Source organism: Babylonia areolata, chromosome 15, assembly GCF_041734735.1.
Source record: "Babylonia areolata isolate BAREFJ2019XMU chromosome 15, ASM4173473v1, whole genome shotgun sequence".
NCBI classification, from domain to species: Eukaryota; Metazoa; Mollusca; class Gastropoda; order Neogastropoda; family Buccinidae; genus Babylonia; species Babylonia areolata.
Genome location: NC_134890.1, coordinates 34,916,789 through 34,937,969, shown reverse-complemented (window position 1 = coordinate 34,937,969; position 21,181 = coordinate 34,916,789). Strand labels below are relative to the sequence as shown.

General features: G+C 44.2%; 1 protein-coding gene across 5 annotated transcripts in view; it reads right to left on the bottom strand.

The window, feature by feature from the left end:
• Nucleotides 1-21,181, bottom strand: part of LOC143290601 (transcription factor CP2-like) — a 66,852-nt gene that overhangs the window by 15,685 nt on the left and 29,986 nt on the right. For all 5 annotated transcript variants that reach the window (XR_013056420.1, XM_076600191.1, XM_076600192.1 and 2 more), the window contains 5 exons: nucleotides 13,963-14,031; nucleotides 11,901-11,942; nucleotides 8,990-9,078; nucleotides 8,255-8,471; nucleotides 5,554-5,647 (listed from right to left, as the gene is read on the bottom strand). Coding sequence is in view for 4 of the 5 variants with exons in the window: in XM_076600191.1 (XP_076456306.1) it covers nucleotides 5,554-5,647; nucleotides 8,255-8,471; nucleotides 8,990-9,078; nucleotides 11,901-11,942; nucleotides 13,963-14,031 (511 nt within the window). In the remaining variant the exon portion in view is untranslated. The remainder of the gene's footprint in view (nucleotides 1-5,553; nucleotides 5,648-8,254; nucleotides 8,472-8,989; nucleotides 9,079-11,900; nucleotides 11,943-13,962; nucleotides 14,032-21,181) is intronic.

Sequence of the window (21,181 nt, the reverse complement as noted above, 5' to 3'; positions counted from 1 at the left end):
CTTAACACCTGCATGTCCCGGGCAGTATGACCATGTGAGTTTTTTAATCTGAAAGTTGCGCATTGCGTTATGCCACTCTGGGCTTCCCATTCCGTTTTCAATTTTCTGTATGAGGTTCATTGAGTCGGTTAGAATCATGGCATGTTGGTTTCCGGGCGTATGGAAGGACGATAGCCACTGGAGGGCATGTGTCACGGCTTCAACTTCCATCGTTAGGCTGGAGGTTGTGACTTTGTAGGCAGCATTCTCTTCCCAAATTGTTTTTCCATTTTGTTTCGCAGTGAATCCCCAGCCAGACTGGTCTTTGGTGACTGAGCCATCTGTGTATATGATGATGTCCTCTTCTTTACTGTTTTCTTCTATAAGCAGCTTCACTTCCGCATCAGTTTTGCCCTCTGGCCATTCCCGACAATGTCTTCCTAGAGTGGGTGAAATGACTGTGTTGAATAGATGGTTGAGGTTTTCGGGGTTTTTCTCCCATTCTTTTGTTTCTTTCAGGTCTTGAAGTCGGCATACTAGCTGGATTGTGTCTTCTGCTTGCCCCATCCATGATCTTCCTCGTCCTAGACGGCTGCCTTTTTGTTCTTTGACTGCGTCATGCAGTGGGTTTTGAGGGTTTTCTAATGCTTTGAAGTAGGTCTTGACCTGTTCTAACTTGTTTCTGGCCTGCACTGAAGGAAGGTCAAGCAGGTATCGCATGGTTTCTGTGGGCGTGTCTTTTGTTGTTCCAAGGATCAGCCTCATAGCTTTATTTTGGACTCTTTCTAATTTTAGGAGGTTGCTTTGAGACGGTGTTGTTAGCCCAAGTCCGTAGTCGATCACACTGAGGACGAGTGATTGGTATAGCAGGAAGAGGTGGCGTTGTTCAATTCCTTTGGTTGCCATTGCTTTTAAGACTGAAAGGCCCTTTTTGCATTTGAGAACAGTGTTTTCCGTATGTTTTCTGAAGGTCAGCATCCTGTCCTACATTAGAATATAGTAAAGGGAATGATAGAAAGAAGGCAAACAATTGACAGAAAAACAAGGATGACATTGGTGGAGAAGGGAGGAGAGAGGGAGAGAGGGAGAAATACATATGTACCAGTTAACATTTGTGAAGTATGCCACACACACAAGGGGTCAGTGAAGTATGCCATACACACAAGGGGCCATACACACAAGGGACCAGTGAAGTATGCCATACACACAAGGGGTCAGTGAAGTATGTCATACACACAAGGGGTCAGTGAAGTATGCCATACACACAAGGGACCAGTGAAGTATGCCATACACACAAGGGGCCATACACACAAGGGGTCAGTGAAGTATGTCATAGACACAAGGGGCCATACACACAAGGGGTCAGTGAAGTATGTCATAGACACAAGGGGCCATACACACAAGGGGTCAGTGAAGTATACCACACACACAAGGGGCCATACACACAAGGGGTCAGTGAAGTATGTCATATACACAAGGGGTCAGTGAAGTATGCCATACACACAAGGGGTCAGTGAAGTATGTCATACACACAAGGGGTCAGTGAAGTATGTCATACACACAAGGGGTCAGTGAAGTATACCATACACACAAGGGGCCATACACACAAGGGGTCAGTGAAGTATGCCATACACACAAGGGGTCAGTGAAGTATGCCATACACACAAGGGACCAGTGAAGTATGTCATACACACAAGGGGTCAGTGAAGTATGTCATACACACAAGGGGTCAGTGAAGTATACCATACACACAAGGGGTCAGTGAAGTATGTCATACACACAAGGGACCAGTGAAGTATGCCATACACACAAGGGGTCAGTGAAGTATACCATACACACAAGGGACCAGTGAAGTATGTCATACACACAAGGGGTCAGTGAAGTATACCACACACACAAGGGGTCAGTGAAGTATGCCATACACACAAGGGGTCAGTGAAGTATACCATACACACAAGGGGCCAGTGAAGTATGTCATACACACAAGGGGTCAGTGAAGTATGCCATACACACAAGGGGTCAGTGAAGTATGCCATACACACAAGGGGTCAGTGAAGTATGCCATACACACAATGGGTCAGTGAAGTATGCCATACACACAAGGGGCCAGTGAAGTATGTCATACACACAAGGGGTCATACACACAAGGGGTCAGTGAAGTATGTCATACACACAAGGGGTCAGTGAAGTATGCCATACACACAAGGGGCCATACACACAAGGGGTCAGTGAAGTATGCCATACACACAATGGGTCAGTGAAGTATGCCATACACACAAGGGGCCAGTGAAGTATACCACACACACAAGGGGTCAGTGAAGTATGCCATACACACAAGGGGTCAGTGAAGTATGTCATACACACAAGGGGCCAGTGAAGTATGCCATACACACAAGGGGTCAGTGAAGTATGTCATACACACAAGGGGCCAGTGAAGTATGTCATACACACAAGGGGCCAGTGAAGTATGTCATACACACAAGGGGCCATACACACAAGGGACCAGTGAAGTATGCCATACACACAAGGGGTCAGTGAAGTATGTCATACACACAAGGGGCCAGTGAAGTATGTCATACACACAAGGGGCCAGTGAAGTATGCCATACACACAAGGGGCCATACACACAAGGGACCAGTGAAGTATGCCATACACACAAGGGGCCACACACACAAGGGGTCAGTGAAGTATGCCATACACACAAGGGGTCAGTGAAGTATGTCATACACACAAGGGGCCAGTGAAGTATGCCATACACACAAGGGGCCATACACACAAGGGACCAGTGAAGTATGCCATAGACACAAGGGGCCACATACACAAGGGGTCAGTGAAGTATGCCATACACACAAGGGGTCAGTGAAGTATGCCATACACACAAGGGGCCAGACATTTCTTTCCTCCGCACTCACTGGGTACCAGTTATAGACCATGTCAATCACAGACAGATGTGTGTAGTTATATGTGTACCTCTCTGCACCATGTCAACCATAGACAGATGTGTGTAGTTATATGTGTACCTCTCTGCACCATGTCAATCACAGACAGATGTGTGTAGTTATATGTGTAGTTATGTGTGTACCTCTCTGCACCATGTCAATCACAGACTGATGTGTGTAGTTATATGTGTAGTTATATGTGTACCTCTCTGCACCATGTCAATCATACACAGATGTGTGTAGTTATGTGTGTAGTTATATGTGTACCTCTCTGCACCATGTCAATCATAGGCAGATGTGTGTAGCTATATGTGTAGTTATATGTGTACCTCTCTGCACCATGTCAATCACAGACTGATGTGTGTAGTTATATCTGTAGTTTTATGTGTACCTCTCTGCACCATGTCAATCATAGACAGATGTGTGTAGCTATATGTGTAGTTATATGTGTACCTCTCTGCACCATGTGAACCACTGACAGATGGGTGTAGATTTATATACTAACCTCTCCGCACTATGTCATTCACAGATGTGTATAGATGGTTACGTGTGTACCTCTCTGCATTATGTCATTCAGACAGCTGTTATGTCAGTTGTTGAATGTTTAACCCCTAGGCTGCCTATATGACTAGATAACTCATCAGCACAAGCATTACGCTGTGCTGCCACAGTATCAGTATCAGTAGCTCAAGGAGGCGTCACTGCGTTCGGACAAATCCATATATGCTACACCACATCTGCCAAGCAGATGCCTGACCAGCAGCGTAACCCAACGCGCTTAGTCAGGTCTTGGAAAAAAAAAAAAAAAAAAAAAAAAAAAAAAAAAAAAATATATATATATATATATATATATATATATAAGCATACATACATAAATAAATAAATAATTATGATGAAAAAAAAAAGGTAATAGTAATGAAAATAATGATAAAATAATAATAATAATAAATAAATAATCAAATAAATAAGACAACAATGATGATAAATAAGCAAATAAATATAAAACATGAAGACACACATTCACACATACACCCACACATGCATAACAGATATGCCCCCAAAACGCAGTTTCATAGATATGAAAGCACAGTCAAATACATATAAACGTACATGAGCTCCAACACACACACACACACACACACACATACACCACAAATTTCCCTGCACCTCCTCTACCCACTCCTCCACACACTCATTTCTAGTCTATGTATCGCAGCTTCCACGGGACACACACACACACAAACACGCACACGCACACACACACACACTCACACACACAGATGAACACTTACTTGTACAAGCACACACACACACGCCCATATCTCCCACCCCCAACCCCACACACATATATACAAAGATATATATATAATATATACGTTCCAATATCCTGATGCTCCCACAGTGTAGGCATGCATACACTCACATACCTCATCCTCTATCTCACCTCCTCCCTGCACCCCCACCTCCCCCTCACACACACACAACACACACACACACACACACACATGCACAGAACTCTCCTGACACTTGTGTACACTTACACTCTCACGCATGCACACTCTCGTGCTGCCACAATGACCAGATAACTCATCATTGAAATATTCGGACTTTTCCCTGGTTTGCATTCAGTTTGTTGACAAAAATACTAGTAGTTTTAGCTTGGGGAATCTTTCTAGATTCTATTCATAGTTAGAAACACCATCTACCTCAAGGGGCAGTCCTTTATTTGAACGTTTTGTTTGGGTTACTGCCACAGTGTTTGCCTGGCTTTTCTCCTCGCTCGCTCAACAACATGTCGGACTGACGCTGTGCTCAAGACATCCAATCATGGCGAACTAAATCAACCAAGATTGCTTTCTTTAGCTGATGCTTAGAAAGAATTGAAGCGTAAATTTGAAGAAGACAGTGATGAACATTTATAGGACGACTTGATAGAAAATAAAGGGAGCAATCAAGAGAGTGGCCAAGATACGACGATCAGTGAGTGATGCTGGCTGTACAGATGTAGCAGACAACAAAAAGTGACCAAATTATTAGCAGGACACAGTGTGAGCGATTTTCTTGGCACTCAGCCAATGCGATCTGATGAGAACTAGATGAAGTGACTGTGTGTGAGAGGGGTGAAAAGGAGGGGGGTGGAGACTAAGGGGGTGTGGCCTCACATCCATATTATCATTTGGAGAAGTCACGATGCATTGTGTATCTGTCTCCTTTAAATTTTTTTATGGTTGTTGTTCTCGTATAATTTTCTGTGTGCAGATATTATCCATTTGTCCAGAAAATATGTTATTTCAGTGAAAATTACCTGACTAATGTTTGTAATGAACAAGTTGAAAATGAGACAAAAAACAAAACACTGATTTCAAAACAACAGCATGCCACTGAAAATATATAAAATGGGAAAACATCATGTGTTTTGTATTTTTTCTTCATTTACCTTTCAGAAAATATATACTTTTATGGGTCTTTCTCCAATAACAAAGAAAACAGAGTTTGTTTAAAAATTTATACCCGTTTTTGTGATACTGATATTGATACTCTGAAAAACCCCTGGCAAATAGATTTCACTTAAATCTTATTTCCCTGGCAGCGAAACGGTTAACCTGTGCAGACAGCAAACAGACTGAGCACTGACCAGAGAAGTGTTGGAAGACACGGGTGTAGTTGGAGAACCTGTGAAATACCAGCCAGTTCTGTACTTCTGTGGCAGGGGCTTCTGACGATAATGGCTGCAACAGACAGACGCTTTATCACATAGATGTTTGTAGAATGGTAAAAAGACACATAACTAAGACCAGAACAATGGCTGCAACAGACGGACGCTTTGACATGTGGATGTTTGGAGAACGGTAAAAAGACACATAATCAAAACCAGAACAATGACTGCAATAGACACACACTTCTTCATGAAGACGTTTGGAGAATGGTAAAAAGACACATAACTAAAACCAGAACAATGACTGCAATAGACACACACTTCTTCATGAAGACGTTTGGAGAATGGTAAAAAGACACATAACTAAGACCAGAACAATGACTGCAATAGACACACACTTCTTCATGAAGACGTTTGGAGAATGGTAAAAAGACACATAAATGTGACCAAAACAATGACTGCAGCAGACACATACTTCACTGTGTGTACATTAAGAGAACTGTGCAGAAAAGTAGATGCTTAAACAGTTTCAAGGTGTTGAAGTGAGCAGACTAATACGTGCTACACCACATCTGCTTCAAAAGAAAAAAAAAAGAAAAAGAAAAAAAGATCAGATGCCTGACCTATGCATGACCCCAACATGCTGGACAGGCCTTGAGAGACTACCCTTGGTTTGTTCAAAGCATTAAACTCAAATGAAATTAAAAAAACAACAACCAAAAAACACTAACCAGTAAATACATTGCTCAGCACAAACCAACTCCAGATTGACTTAAACCAGAGAACACAGCAGGTCTGCATGCAGACTTTCAGCTTGATCGATCAGTCAACACATAAGGGCTTGCACAGACGCCAACATCAGACAGACAGACAATGCCAATCTTAAACCCCTCTCATGAAGAAAGGTGGTGCCATCACAGAATCAGTCTGGTGTTGGACTTTTGATTCATTGTTCAGTAATCAGGGTTGGTGGCCCCTGTTTCAGCACGTTGTCTTTCTGAAAGGCCATTTACTCCTTTTCCCCGTCCACCCTGGTATGAATGAGGGCCTGACAGGTTGGGTCAAGGGAGGATTAGGCCTCATCTCTCACCTGTGTGGAACTCTATAGACTGTGACTGTTCATTGCCCAGAGGACCTGACAGGCTGGGTCAAGGGAGGATTAGGCCTCACCTCTCACCTGTGTGGAACTCTACAGACTGTGACTGTTCACTGGCCACAGGACCTGACAGGTTGGGTCAAGGGAGGATTAGGCCTCACCTCTCATCAGTGTGGAGCTCTACAGACTGTGATTGTTCACTGGCCAGAGGACCTGACAGGCTGGGTCAAGGGAGGATTAGGCCTCATCTCTCACCTGTGTGGAGCTCTACAGACTGTGATTGTTCATTGCCCAGAGGACCTGACAGGCTGGGTCAAGGGAGGATTAGGCCTCATCTCTCACCTGTGTGGAGCTCTATAGACTGTGATTGTTCATTGCCCAGAGGACCTGACAGGCTGGGTCAAGGGAGGATTAGGCCTCACCTCTCACCTGTGTGGAACTCTACAGACTGTGACTGTTCACTGGCCAGAGGACCTGACAGGTTGGGTCAAGGGAGGATTAGGCCTCACCTCTCACCTGTGTGGAACTCTACAGACTGTGACTGTTCACTGGCCAGAGGACCTGACAGGTTGGGTCAAGGGAGGATTAGGCCTCACCTCTCACCTGTGTGGAACTCTACAGACTGTGACTGTTCATTGGCCAGAGGACCTGACAGGTTGGGTCAAGGGAGGATTAGGCCTCATCTCTCACCTGTGTGGAACTCTACAGACTGTGACTGTTCACTGGCCAGAGGACCTGACAGGTTGGGTCAAGGGAGGATTAGGCCTCACCTCTCACCTGTGTGGAACTCTACAGACTGTGACTGTTCACTGGCCAGAGGACCACTAAAGGCAATGAGACCTTTCACTTTTTTTCTAAACCACAAAGAAGATAGAGCGAACCTCACCTCTCCCACACACATATAAAATCAATCACTCACATAGCACAATAACACATTCATATAGCACACGGGGAAGAGAGACAATCACTCACATAACACAGGAAAGACACACAACCACTCACATAGCACAACACAGACAACCACTCACACAGCACAAGGAAGACAGACAACCACTCACATAGCACAGGGAAGACAGACAACCACTCACATAGCACAACGAAGACAGCCACTCACATAGCACAAGGAAGACAGACAACCACTCACATAGCACAGGGAAGACAGCCACTCACATAGCACAGGGAAGACAGACAACCACTCACATAGCACAGGGAAGACAGACAACCACTCACATAGCACAGGGAAGACAGACAACCACTCACATTGCACAAAGAAGACAGCCACTCACATAGCACATGGAAGACAGACAACCACTCACATAGCACAGGGAAGACAGCCACTCACATAGCACAGGGAAGACAGACAACCACTCACATAGCACAGGGAAGACAGCCACTCACATAGCACAGGGAAGACAACCACTCACATAGCACAAGGAAGACAGCCACTCACATAGCACAGGGAAGACAGCCACTCACATAGCACAAGGAAGACAACCACTCACATAGCACAGGGAAGACAACCACTCACATAGCACAGGGAAGACAGACAACCACTCACATAGCACAGGGAAGACAACCACTCACATAGCACAAGGAGTCCCCTGCTGGCCCCCCATGACTGGCCACACTGTGTTGGGGTCTGGGGGAGTGGAGAGGGGGGTGTTGAGGCTGGACTGAGGGGGGAGTGTGGGGGGAGGGGGGCAGCTGTCGGGAGGGGGAGGGGGTGCTGCCAGGAGGGGTGGTGCCTGGGGGGGTGATGGAGGGGGTGGACACGCCTCCTCCTGCCGCTGTGGGCCCGCACCTGGCGACAGAGACACGGTGTTCAAGTCCTGTGTGACTTCAAGTCCTGTGTGACTTTCAACAGTTCATGTCCTGTGTGACTGACAACAGTTCATGTCCTGTGTGACTGACAACAGTTCATGTCCTGTGTGACTTACAACAGTTCATGCCATGTGTGACTCACAACAGTCCATGTCCTGTGCGACCCACAACAGTTCATGCCATGTGTGACTTACAACAGTTCATGTCTGTGTGACTTACAATAGTTCATGCTGTGTGACTTACAATAGTTAGGACAGTTCATGCTGTGTGACTTACGACAGTTACAACAGTTCATGCTGTGTGACTTATGGCAGTTCATGCTGTGTGACTTACAATAGTTAGGACAGTTCGTGCTGTGTGACTTATCACAGTTCATGCTGTGTGACTTACGACAGTTCATGCTGTGTGACTTACGACAGTTCATGCTGTGTGACTTATTACGACAGTTCATGCTGTGTGACTTACAATAGTTAGGACAGTTCGTGCTGTGTGACTTACGACAGTTCAGAAAAGCTGGAGGCCAGTGACGGGGACGACCCTTTCTGACCAAAGCTGCTGGGGGTCTCCATCACCTGGTCCAGAGGCACCTGTATAAAATAACACAGAAATACCTGTATCAATATCCAGCCAACTAGGCACCTGTATAAAATAACACAGAAATACCTGTATCAATATCCAGCCAACTAGGCACCTGTGTAAAATAACACAGAAATACCTGTATCAATATCCAGCCAACTAGGCACCTGTGTAAAATAACACAGAAATACCTGTATCAATATCCAGCCAAACTGGCACCTGTATAAAATAACACAGAAATACCTGTATCAATATCCAGCCAACTAGGCACCTGTATAAAATAACACAGAAATACCTGTATCAATATCCAGCCAACTAGGCACCTGTATAAAATGACACAGAAATACCTGTATCAATATCCAGCCAACTTGGCACCTGTATAAAATAACACAGAAATACCTGTATCAATATCCAGCCAACTAGGCACCTGTATAAAATAACACAGAAATACCTGTATCAATATCCAGCCAACTAGGCACCTGTATAAAATAACACAGAAATACCTGTATCAATATCCAGCCAACTAGGCACCTGTATGAATTAACGAAGAAATACCTGCTTCAATAACCAGCCAACTAGGCACAAGGATCAAATAACAAAGAAATACCTGCTTCAATAACCAGCCAACTAGGCACCTGTATGAAATAACGAAGAAATACCTGCTTCAATAACCAGCCAACTAGGCACCTGTATAAAATAACACAGAAATACCTGTATCAATATCCAGCCAACTAGGCACCTGTATAAAATAACAAAGAAATACCTGTATCAATATCCAGCCAACTAGGCACCTGTATAAAATAACACAGAAATACCTGTATCAATATCCAGCCAACTAGGCACCTGTATAAAATAACACAGAAATACCTGTATCAATATCCAGCCAACTAGGCACCTGTATAAAATAACACAGAAATACCTGTATCAATATCCAGCCAACTAGGCACCTGTATAAAATAACACAGAAATACCTGTATCAATATCCAGCCAAACTGGCACCTGTATGAAATAACGAAGAAATACCTGCTTCAATAACCAGCCAACTAGGCACCTGCATCAAATAACGAAGAAACTTTGTAGTTGGCATCCGTCTGTCTCAGGACACGATGGAATTCTGCACCTGGTTTAGTCAAGTTGTTGAGTTGAAGCACCTGCTGTGGCTGTACAGTCCGATTCTGCATCGGCAGGCTCTGTTGCAGTTGTCGCAGGTGAAAGTCGCGCCCAGTGCCTCAGAGGATTCTGCCCTCTGCCGCCTGTGCTCTCTTCCCTGTTCCCAGTGCTGTTTTCTCTTCTCCTCGCTCCTCTGGACACATGCCTTCACGGTCCTTCTCCAGCTGTAGTGATCTTTAGCCACCGCCTCCCAACCTGCTGGGTCGATGTCGCCTGCCCTCATGTCTCATTTGCAGACGTCCCTGTAGCGTAGGACAGGTCTTCCTGCAGGTCTGGAACCAGTGGCAAGCTCGCCATAAAGGATGTCCTTGGGGATTCGCCCGTCATCCATTCATCTGATGTGGCCGAGCCACTGCAGACGGCACCGGGTGAGGAGTGGAAACATGCTGGAGATGCCTGCCTGGTCAAGGACTTTCTTGTTTGGTATGCGGTCTTGCCACGTGATGCCCACAATTCTCCTGAGGTTGCGCAGGTGAAAGGAGTTGTGTCTGCGTTCTTGGCGAGAGTAGAGAGTCCATGCCTCGCTGCCATAGAGCAGAGTGCTCAGAACACAGGCTTGGTACACCTGTATCTTCGTGCTGATGGTCAGCATGGGACTGTCCCAAACCCTCTTTGCCAGGCGGGCCATGGCTGTTGCTGCTTTGTCAATCCCATTATTGAGTTCGGCGTCCAGGGAGAGGTTACTGGAGATGGTGGAGTCGAGGAAAGTGAAGTCCTTGATGACCTCGCGTGTGAAGACATAAATGGAGATGATTGGGGTGCTGCTCACATCGTGGCCCATGACATTTGTCTCCTTTAGGCTGATAGTCAAGCCTAACTCTCTGCATGCTTGGGCGAAGTGGTTGGCTGACAGTCAAGCCTAACTCTCTGCATGCTTGGGCGAAGTGGTTGACGAGTCACTGAAGTGCCTCCTCAGAAATACATGCATCAATATCCAGCTAACTTACTAACTCAATAATTTAACACAAAATTACCAGCACATCCACCTTATCTACAATATCAAAACATTTTTCCATTCACTTGTGGACTAAGACCAATTACAATGAATTGTCTGTGAAAAACAGTCTGTTTCATGACAGATGAAATGTTTGATGTACAACATGACAATCAATTGTCTGTGACAAACAGTCTGTTTCATGACAGATGAAATGTTTGATGTACAACATGGTTTCCTTTCTGAGAGTTATGCAGACCTGTGCTATACACCGTTAAAAAATACTGAAGAAAGAACCAAAAAGAGACTCAGTGAGCACTGAAATAAAATCGGGTCACATTTTAGGGTCTGAAAGGCAAGAAGATAAAGAAAAAGCGTAGGTCTTTAGACTCTTTCAGTATTTATGAATACCTCTTACATTACTCATTCCAAGTATTACTGTATATTCTGTGAGAACTAATGGGAACAGTGTAAAATGAATCACCTCCAACTGGTTAGAAAGACAATTGTACCTCAGTGGCACAAAAAACATACTATTATCAAGCCTTATTCTTTCAGTTATTTCCTATTTGTGTGGAGTTGTCCTAAGCCTTATTCTGATCATTTCTAAATTGTGTGAGCACGCTCGCATGAGTACCTGTGTGATTAAGTGTTCAAATTTAAATATGAGTTGTGAAAGTAAGGTTGTAACACTTCTTTGAAACAAATGATAAAAAGTCCTATACTCACTTCTGTTAGAACTGTACATTCGTAAGAAGGCTGGTACTTCTCCTGAAAACACACACACACCACGACACTGAAAACACACACACACCACGACACTGAAAACACACACACACCATGACACTGAAAACACACACACACCACAACACTGAAAACACACACACACCATGACACTGAAAACACACACACACCATGACACTGAAAACACACACACACCACAACACTGAAAACACACACACACCACGACACTGAAAACACACACACACCATGACACTGAAAACACACACACACCACAACACTGAAAACACACACACACCACGACACTGAAAACACACACACACCACCACACTGAAAACACACACACACCACCACACTGAAAACACACACACACCACAACACTGAAAACACACACACACCACGACACTGAAAACACACACACACCATGACACTGAAAACAATCAAATAGCAAAACAACACATTAAATTATAATCACCAACAGCGTTGAAACCAAATACATTCCAATTACTTGGCAAGATTCATAACACGACCAGAAGAGAGTGAGACAGACAGACAGACAGACGGACAGACGGACAGACAGACGGACAGATGTGACACACAGTGATCAACAATCTACCCTCACCACCAGAAGAAAGTCAGACAGACAGACAGACAGACAGACAGGTGTGACACACAGTGATCAACAATCTACCCTCACCACCAGAAGAAAGTCAGACAGACAGACAGACAGACAGACATGACACACAGTGATTAACAATCTACCCTCACCACCAGAAGAAAGTCAGACAGACAGACAGACAGACAGGTGTGACACACAGTGATCAACAATCTACCCTCACCACCAGAAGAAAGTCAGGCAGACAGACAGGTGTGACACACAGTGATCAACAATCTACCCTCACCACCAGAAGAAAGTCAGACAGACAGACAGACAGACAGACAGACAGGTGTGACACACAGTGATCAACAATCTACCCTCACCACCAGAAGAAAGTCAGACAGACAGACAGACAGACAGGTGTGACACACAGTGATCAACAATCTACCCTCACCACCAGAAGAAAGTCAGACAGACAGACAGACAGACAGGTGTGACACACAGTGATCAACAATCTACCCTCACCATCAGAAGGAAGTCAGACAGACAGACAGACAGACAGGTGTGACACACAGTGATCAACAATCTACCCTCACCATCAGAAGGAAGTCAGACAGACAGACAGGTGTGACACACAGTGATCAACAATCTACCCTCACCACCAGAAGAAAGTCAGACAGACAGACAGGTGTGACACACAGTGATCAACAATCTACCCTCACCATCAGAAGAAAGTCAGACAGACAGACAGACAGACAGACAGGTGTGACACACAGTGATCAACAATCTACCCTCACCACCAGAAGAAAGTCAGACAGACAGACAGACAGACAGGTGTGACACACAGTGATCAACAATCTACCCTCACCATCAGAAGAAAGTCAGACAGACAGACAGACAGACAGGTGTGACACACAGTGATCAACAATCTACCCTCACCATCAGAAGGAAGTCAGACAGACAGACAGACAGACAGACAGGTGTGACACACAGTGATCAACAATCTACCCTCACCATCAGAAGGAAGTCAGACAGACAGACAGACAGACAGACAGGTGTGACACACAGTGATCAACAATCTACCCTCACCATCAGAAGGAAGTCAGACAGACAGACAGACAGACAGACAGGTGTGACACACAGTGATCAACAATCTACCCTCACCACCAGAAGAAAGTCAGACAGACAGACAGACAGACAGACAGGTGTGACACACAGTGATCAACAATCTACCCTCACCACCAGAAGAAAGTCAGACAGACAGACAGACAGACAGGTGTGACACACAGTGATCAACAATCTACCCTCACCACCAGAAGAAAGTCAGACAGACAGACAGACAGACAGACATGACACACAGTGATCAACAATCTACCCTCACCACCAGAAGAAAGTCAGGCAGACAGACAGACAGACAGGTGTGACACACAGTGATCAACAATCTACCCTCACTTTTTCGGTGTCGGATCTTTTCTCCATTTTTTCTCGGTCTGTCTTGTGTTTTCTGTCCGCTCCCTTTGGCTGAAACAGTCAGGACACAGACACACACAGACATCATTAATGACAAAAAGGACTGTACACAGACATCGTTAATGACAAAAAACACTGTACACAGACACACACAGACATCATTAATGACAAAAAGGACTGTACACAGACATCGTTAATGACAAAAAACACTGTACACAGACACACACAGACATCATTAATGACAAAAAACACTGTACACAGACACACACAGACATCGTTAATGACAAAAAGGACTGTACACAGACACACACAGACATCATTAATGACAAAAAACACTGTACACAGACACACACAGACATCATTAATGACAAAAAGGACTGTACACAGACACACACAGACATCATTAATGACAAAAAGGACTGTACACAGACACACACAGACATCATTAATGACAAAAAGGACTGTACACAGACATCATTAATGACAAAAAGGACTGTACACAGACACACACAGACATCATTAATGACAAAAAACACTGTACACAGACACACACAGACATCATTAATGACAAAAAGGACTGTACACAGACATCATTAATGACAAAAAGGACTGTACACACACACAGACATCGTTAATGACAAAAAGGACTGTACACAGACATCATTAATGACAAAAAGGACTGTACACAGACATCATTAATGACAAAAAGGACTGTACACAGACACACACAGACATCATTAATGACAAAAAACACTGTACACAGACACACACATACATCATTAATGACAAAAAAGGACTGTACACAGACATCATTAATGACAAAAAGGACTGTGCACAGACACACACAGACATCATTAATGACAAAAAGGACTGTACACAGACACACACAGACATCATTAATGACAAAAAGGACTGTACACAGACACACACAGACATCATTAATGACAAAAAGGACTGTACACTGACTTCACTTCAGACATTTCATTTACCACAAGTGCATCTGTAAAAGCACTTTCCACAGATTTTTTTCCTTCCAGTTTTCAAGGGCCAGTTCTGGGGGGTCCACTTATGTCAGGCCGTCACTAGAGTCAGATTTGGCAAGGTCAGTGCAGGATTGCTGCTTTTGCCTTTGGAAAATTTCTCTGGGGTTACTCTGGAAAATTTCTGTGATGTTACTTTGAAAATGTTTGTGATGTTACTTTGAAAATGTTTGTGATGTTACTTTGAAAATGTTTGTGATGTTGCTTTGAAAATGTTTGTGATGTTACTTTGAAAATGTTTGTGATGTTACTTTGAAAATGTTTGTGATGTTACTTTGAAAATGTTTGTGATGTTACTTTGAAAATGTTTGTGATGTTGCTTTGAAAATGTTTGTGATGTTACTTTGAAAATGTTTGTGATGTTGCTTTGGAAATGTTCTCTGATGCTGGAAAATAAAATTTTGGAGATGTTACTTTGGGAAATGTTCTCTTATGTGAATTTGGAAAATTCTGTAATGTCAGTTTGGAAAATTTCTGTGATGTTACTTAGAATTTAAGGAAATTCTATATGCTGTTAGTTTGGAATTTTTCTGTGATGTTACTTTGTAACATTTCTGTGATGTTATTTTGGAAATTTTTGGTAACATTATTTTGAAAACATTCGGTTACTTTGAAAACTTTCTGTGATGTTATTTTAGAAACTTTCTGTGATGATATTTAGATAAATTTATGAAATGCTACTTTGGAAAATTTCTGCAATTTCACTTTGGAAATTTTCTGTGATGTTACTTTGGAAAATTTCTGTGATGCTACTTTTGGAAACTTTATGGTGTTGTTTGAAAAAAAATTGTGATGTTCCTTTGAAAATTGTCTATGATGTTACTTTGGAAAATGTGATGTTACTTTGGAAAGGTTGCGATGTTAACTTGGAAGTTTCTGTGGTGCTACTTTGGTATCTAAAGGTATTATGTCCCTGAAAACAGAGTGTGGCTGACTAAATACTGTGGTAAGAAAAGGTCGCTTCCATACAATCCACTTGTAATCGACATGACGGTTGTGGCCGTCAACTGGATGATGATGATGATATGGCAACAGGTGAATGCAGAATTTACAACAGAAGTGCTGCTGATTATTCTTCTTTCTTTTCATGATACAGAACTGATTCATGTGTAATCTTGTTTCCCGTGAAGATCTCTGCTGATGACACACACATATAAATAGGCAACTATTATGTATGAAAAACTGAAAATGACAAGCACTTCATGTCACTGCTTTCTTAGAAATGATAAATGCCATTAAAATATGCTCCACAAAAAAGCATCTGAAACAAATACATATATATATATATAGAACATAAACCAAAATCAACTCGTTTGCAGTTGACAGTATTTCACATACAAACAAAATGAACATCAGTATAGAACATAAACCAAAATCAACTCCTTTGCAGATGAAAATGTTCAACTAACAAACAAGGAAACTTGAATTTTTTCACACCAATCCAGAACATCAACCTGAATCTACTCTACAGCAGATGACAGCGTTAAAAAAAAGAAAGAAAAAAAAAGACAAGACAGAAGAAAAGTGGTTTACTCAAACATCATATGTCAGATTCAGAAAGAAGAAGCAGGAACTTTCCTGTAGAAGCCTTTGATCATTAACATGCAGGAACTTTCCTGTAGAAGCCTTTGATCATTAACATGCAGGAACTTTCCTGTAGAAGCCTTTGATCATTAACATGCAATCATATCAGACAGGCAGTCCTGTCTGACAGGTAAATGGTTAAAGGTCACATAACCTTTTATGGCCATAGAGTCAGTGACTTCATATCCACTATGTTTAGGACTCGGCACAGGAAGTGACTTCATATCCACTGTGTTTAGGACTCAGCAGAGGAAGTCAGTGACTTCATATCCACTGTGTCCAGGACTCGGCACAGGAAGTCAGTGACTTCATATCCACTGTGTCCAGGGCTCAGCACAGGAAGTCAGTGACTTCATATCCACTGTGTCCAGGGCTCAGCACAGGAAGTCAGTGACTTCATATCCACTGTGTTTAGGACTCAGCACAGGAAGTCAATGACTTCATATCCACTGTGTCCAGGGCTCAACACAGGAAGTCAGTGACTTCATATCCACTGTGTCCAGGACTCGGCACAGGAAGTCAGTGACTTCATATCCACTGTGTCCAGGACTCGGCACAGGAAGTCAGTGACTTCATATCCACTGTGTCCAGGGCTCAGCACAGGAAGTCAGTGACTTCATATCCACTGTGTCCCAGGGCTCAGCACAGGAAGTCAGTGACTTCATATCCACTGTGTCCAGGGTTCAGCACAGGAAGTCAGTGACTTCATATCCACTGTGTTCAGGACTCGGCACAGGAAGTTAGTGACTTCATATCCACTGTGTCCAGGGCTCAGCACAGGAAGTCAGTGACTTCATATCCACTGTGTCCCAGGGCTCAGCACAGGAAGTCAGTGACTTCATATACACTGTGTTCAGGACTCGGCACAGGAAGTTAGTGACTTCATATCCACTGTGTCCAGGGCTCAGCACAGGAAGTCAGTGACTTCATATCCACTGTGTCCAGGGCTCAGCACAGGAAGTCAGTGACTTCATATCCACTGTGTCCAGGGCTCAGCACAGGAAGTCAGTGACTTCATATCCACTGTTGCCATGGCTCAGCACAGGAAGTCAGTGACTTCATATCCACTGTGTCCAGGGCTCAGCACAGGAAGTCAGTGACTTCATATACACTGTGTCCAGGGCTCAGCACAGGAAGTCAGTGACTTCATATACACTGTGTCCAGGGCTCAGCACAGGAAGTCAGTGACTTCATATACACTGTGTCCAGGGCTCAGCACAGGAAGTCAGTGACTTCATATCCACTGTGTCCAGGGCTCAGCACAGGAAGTCAGTGACTTCATATCCACTGTGTTTAGGACTCAGCACAGGAAGTCAGTGACTTCATATCCACTGTGTCCAGGGCTCAGCATAGGAAGTCAGGGCCCAGTCCTCCCCTCCCAACCAGTCAGGTACCCATCTACACCAGCGTGGAGTAAGGAAAATCAGAGTATCAGGTACCCATCTACACCAGCGTGGAGTAAGGAAAATCAGAGTATCAGGTACCCATCTACACCAGCGTGGAGTAAGGAAAATCAGAGTAGCATATCTTTCTCAAGGACACAACACCATGCTAAAACAGGCCTTGAACCTTGATCACTGGGGAACCCTGGATAAGAAGTCCCATGCCTAACCAGTCTGACCACAGCGCCTCCTGTCTAACAGTACAACCACGCATTTCACATCAGACAGGACTATCCCCTCCCCCACCCCCGCCCAACAAGCCAACCTGATAAAAAGTCGGTGACAGATTCATCAATGCTATCACCAGTACTGCAGCACTTTTTGATCATGAAAAACTCTGTGTCTAACACACACACACACACACACACACACACACGCACAAATTACAACATACACACATGTAGTGATGTACATGACACACATTGTCAGCAGAACGCAATAGTTCAGACCCCAAAACACAGAGACAGAAAAAGACACGTGACATGAAAACCAAATCACAAGATAACCAAGTGACCTCCATTTTACTTCTGGTTCATTTTTTTCACTGCAATGACTGGAGTTTACAAAACAAAAACAAAACAATAACAAAACCAACTAAACAACAACAACAAAATTCCATTGACTGTGAGAACAAGACACATAGCTGTTACAAGTAACAACTCTATCTCACACTGAACAGAGTGGCTATGTATGTAGCTGTTACAGCTATATCTCACACAGAACAGAGTGGCTATGTATGTAGCTGTTACAGCTATCTCACACTGAACACAGAGTGGCTATGTATGTAGCTGTTACAGCTATATCTCATACTGAACAGAGTGGCTATGTATGTAGCTGTTACAGCTATCTCACACTGAACACAGAGTGGCTATGTATGTAGCTGTTACAGCTATCTCACACTGAACAGAGTGGCTATGTATGTAGCTGTTACAGCTATATCTCACACTGAACACAGAGTGGCTATGTATGTAGCTGTTACAGCTATATCTCACACTGAACAGAGTGGCTATGTATGTAGCTGTTACAGCTATATATCATACTGAACAGAGTGGCTATGTATGTAGCTGTTACAGCTATATCTCACACTGAACAGAGTGGCTATGTATGTAGCTGTTACAGCTATATATCATACAGAACAGAGTGGCTATGTATGTAGCTGTTACAGCTATATATCATACAGAACAGAGTGGCTATGTATGTAGCTGTTACAGCTATCTCACACTGAACACAGAGTGGCTATGTATGTAGCTGTTACAGCTATATCTCACACTGAACAGAGTGGCTATGTATGTAGCTGTTACAGCTATCTCACACTGAACAGAGTGGCTATGTATGTAGCTGTTACAGCTATCTCACACTGAACAGAGTGGCTATGTATGTAGCTGTTACAGCTATATATCATACTGAACAGAGTGGCTATGTATGTAGCTGTTACAGCTATATCACACTGAACAGTGGCTATGTATGTAGCTGTTACAGCTATATCTCACACTGAACAGAGTGGCTATGTATGTAGCTGTTACAGCTATCTCACACTGAACAGAGTGGCTATGTATGTAGCTGTTACAGCTATCTCACACTGAAAACAGACTGGCTATGTATGTAGCTGTTACAGCTATCTGACACTGGACACAGAGTGGCTATGTATGTAGCTGTAACTGCTATCTCATACTGAACAGAGTGGCTATGTATGTAGCTGTTACAACTATATCTCACACTGAACACAGAGTGGCTATATATGTAGCTGTTACAACTATATCTCACGCTGAACACAGAGTGGCTATGTATGTAGCTGTTACAGTTGTTACAGTTTTTGTTGTGATAGACACACCTGAACCCCATCCACCTGTCTCACCTTGACCTGCTGTGACACACCTGACCACCATCCACCTGTCTCACCTTGACCTGTTGTGACACACCTGACCCCCATCCACCTGGACCTGTTGTGACACACCTGTCTCACCATGACCTGTTGTGACACACCTGACCACAACACACCTGTCTCACCTTGACCTGTTGTTATGACACACCTGACCACAACACACCTGTCTCACCATGATCTGTTGTTATGACACACCTGACCACAACACACCTGTCTCACCTTGACCTGTTGTTATGACACACCTGACCACAACACACCTGTCTCACCTTGACCTGTTGTTATGACACACCTGACCACAACACACCTGTCTCACCTTGACCTGTTGTTATGACACACCTGACCACAACACACCTGTCTCACCATGACCTGTTGTGACACACCTGACCCCCATCCACCTGTCTCACCTTGACCTGTTGTGACACACCTGACCACCATCCACCTGTCTCACCTTGACCTGTTGTGACACACCTGACCCCCATCCACCTGTCTCACCTTGACCTGTTGTGACACATCTGACCACAACACACCTGTCTCACCTTGACCTGTTGTGACACACCTGACCCCCATCCACCTGTCTCACCTTGACCTGTTGTGACACACCTGACCCCCATCCACCTGTCTCACCTTGACCTGTTGTGACACACCTGACCCCCATCCACCTGTCTCACCTTGACCTGTTGTGACACACCTGACCACCATCCACCTGTCTCACCATGACCTGTTGTTGTGACACACCTGACCACCATCCACCTGTCTCACCATGACCTGTTGTGACACACCTGACCCCCATCCACCTGTCTCACCTTGACCTGTTGTGACACACCTGACCACCATCCACCTGTCTCACCATGACCTGTTGTGACACACCTGACCACCATCCACCTGTCTCACCATGACCTGCTGTGACACACCTGACCCCCATCCACCTGTCTCACCTTGACCTGTTATGACACACCTGACCCCCACACCTGTCTCACCTTGACCTGTTGTGACACACCTGACCACCATCCACCTGTCTCACCTTGACCTGTTGTGACACACCTGACCACCATCCACCTGTCTCACCTTGACCTGTTGTGACACACCTGACCCCCATCCACCTGTCTCACCTTGACCTGTTGTGACACACCTGACCCCCATCCACCTGTCTCACCTTGACCTGTTGTGACACATCTGACCACAACACACCTGTCTCACCATGACCTGTTGTGACACACCTGACCACAACACACCTGTCTCACCTTGACCTGTTG